The 2,710-nt window shown below is 40.8% G+C and overlaps 1 protein-coding gene across 1 annotated transcript in view; it reads right to left on the reverse strand.

Annotated features, from left to right (window-relative positions):
* The window catches only part of LOC106872414 (uncharacterized), a 161,158-nt gene continuing 158,448 nt past the window's right edge, over window positions 1-2,710 (reverse strand). The window contains exons 6-7 of the mRNA XM_052972565.1: window positions 2,535-2,708; window positions 1-1,356 (exon numbers count right to left, since the gene is read on the reverse strand). Of these exons, the coding sequence (XP_052828525.1) occupies window positions 23-1,356; window positions 2,535-2,708 (1,508 nt within the window). The 3' untranslated portion in view covers window positions 1-22. The remainder of the gene's footprint in view (window positions 1,357-2,534; window positions 2,709-2,710) is intronic.

A 2,710-nucleotide genomic window follows, 5' to 3' on the forward strand; every position in this document is an offset into this window, starting at 1 on the left:
TTTGGACAGTGGGACAATAAATTTAATCAAACGTCAGGGTAGAATCCGATGGTTTTAACGTTCCTATCTTTTCTGTACCCTGCCATCGAAGCTTGAGAGTGTCTTCTGTATCAAAGTAAGAGAAAGGATCATCCATTATAAAGTCATCATATTCCAGTTCACAGCCCTCTGATGTCGCATCCGATGAAGTTAGTATACTACGAGTCGGAGAAAGAGTTTTTAAGCTTCTAACACTCAGAGGAGTCATACTTCTTGGGGTTTTATCCCCTCTTAAAAGTTCTGGACTTTGTCCGTCTGGTTTTGAATTACGTTGCGAATCAAGCAGTCTTGGACTATAATCCAATGGAGGTTTCTTTTTAGCCGCCATTGGCGAGGCTTTTTTGAAAGGTAAGCTATGGTCCTCTTTCACGAGGCTAGTTGGCCGTTTCGGCTTACTGTCACCACCGACAAATGCCGTTGTGGTATTTTTACCCGAGTGCATGGAATCTTCCCGACTGCTACTTCGGGATAAAGTCTTGAGATCATAATCTGACTTCTCCTGTAGAGTCATTAACGGAATACCGTCAGAGTTTCTATTACTTCCTTTCGGCGTAGGAAGCCGGAAGTGTTTTGATTTATCTCTTTTTTGTACTTTATCCATATCACTTTTTGTTGATTTAGTTGATGAGGTATCGGTGATACTGGCGGGGGATTTCACTAGTGGCATGTTGCTGTTAGCCTGCGAAGAAGATGGCGTCCCTGACGAACCGGGTACGATGCGTTCGCCTAAATCGAGATTCGAGCCTTTGTCGGTAGAGGAACCTTTTCTTTTGCCCTTGTAATCCACTGGATGGACTTTAGGTGAGCGAGTTTTTGATGACGGGCTCGAATTAAGGCTAGTGGGACCGTGGTCTTTAGGATGTGTTGTGTAGGGGCTAGATAGATTAGCCGGTGACAGTACTTCGGCTTTGGTTTCTATTTTCCGCGAGTGCCCCAAAAGGCTTGAAGCGCTGGACACTGACGTGTGTGGCGAAGCGAGCACTGGTGTGCCGCTGTCTTGCTTTTTGCGCTTGGTGCTTACTGATTGTGTGAGCGGAGCTTCCATATCATGTTCAATGGTAGCGTTTCCGGCAGCACTGGTCGGGCTACTGGGAGCACTGCTTTTGACGTGATACGGGCTGTTATCCCCTTGTGAGGCGACGGTGTATTTATGCCATTGTTGGCCGTAGAAACGATGGTAGATGCCACAGCCAACGCTTGCGACCAGGGTCATAACGCAGATGATGATGCCAACAGCAACAATAGTATTTTCCCATTCGGGTTCTTTTACCATCAATGAACGCGGAACAAGGGCGGCGGCAGCAGATGTATTGATAGCTGCAATAATAATAATTGATAATTAATAATAACCAATAATAATTAATAGTCAATAATTGATAATAATTAATAGTCAATAATTGATAATAATTAATAATCAATAACAATTAATAATTGATAATCAATAATAATTAATAATCAATAACCAATAATAATCAATAACCAATAATAATCAATAATAATAATAATAATTTAAAATAATTAATAATCAATAATAATAAGAATGGTTTCAAATTTTGGCACAGAGCCAGTTGTTTTTGAGGGGAGGGGGAAGTCGATTACATCGAGCCCAGTATTGATCTCGAAAAGAAGAAAGGGAAAATTGATTCTTGTGAGTTCAAATCCTTCCGTGGTCAACTTTCCTTTTTATCCTTTCGGGGTCGATAAAATAAAGTCCCAGCTGAGCGTCATGGATTAAACTCTCCCCTAAAAAAATTGCCGGCCTTGTACCAAAATTTGAAACAACAACAATAACAGTGATGATTATAAATTACTTGCTATAAGGGAAACAGATAAAGGGACATTGCAAAGACAGATTACAAAAGGAGAAAGAACATAAAAACCAGAGCACTGAGAGGGCGCAAACTTCCGCCAAGGCAACACGAACGTCCTCGTTTGTTTTTTTATTACCCACAAGGGGCAAAATATAGAGGTTTATACAGCACAAAAGAATACAAAACAAAAAATCGAGGAAATAAAAATATAAAAAGGAAATAAAGCAAGGAAAAAAAAATAAAAAGAAACGAATGAAATTATGAATAATGATGGTCGACTTTGCCTTTCAGTAAAACACTGGGGTCGATGTAATCGATTATCCTCCTCCCCCAAATGTCAGGCCTTGTGCCTAGAGTAGAAGTTTAGTTAAAGTAGAAGTTTTAGTTAAAGAGAAAAATATGCATCCTTTAACTGCTGGTTTTCCTGGACAAAGAGAGGCGGTGGCACGATTCCCAGTAGCAATAATTTTGTCGATGTTCCAAGTCGACAAAATTGTACCAGAAACGAGCAAATCTCGGCTACAACTGAAAACCAGCTGAAATAGAAGAACCTAGAGAGAGAAAGAGAGAGGAGAAGGCGAGGGTGGGGCAAAATGGGGGAGGAGAGCTTTGTTATTGTCTGATTCTCCGTCAATACTACAATAAAAAGAAAAACTAAACAAAACAAACTATTTCTTGGCATACCTGATATTGTGTAGTTAGCCACAAAACCGTAGAGGTAAGACTGTCCAAATCTGCCATCGTCGGTCAGTTGTTGCTGTATCTCTCGAGAAGACGATGAATCGCGTGATGATGATGTTTTGAATTCAACGCGCATGTCATTCGACGAAGAGGTCACCGAGTCGGGAATTCCTTCAACC

This window comes from Octopus bimaculoides, chromosome 13 (genome assembly GCF_001194135.2).
Source record: "Octopus bimaculoides isolate UCB-OBI-ISO-001 chromosome 13, ASM119413v2, whole genome shotgun sequence".
Classification (NCBI taxonomy): domain Eukaryota; kingdom Metazoa; phylum Mollusca; class Cephalopoda; order Octopoda; family Octopodidae; genus Octopus; species Octopus bimaculoides.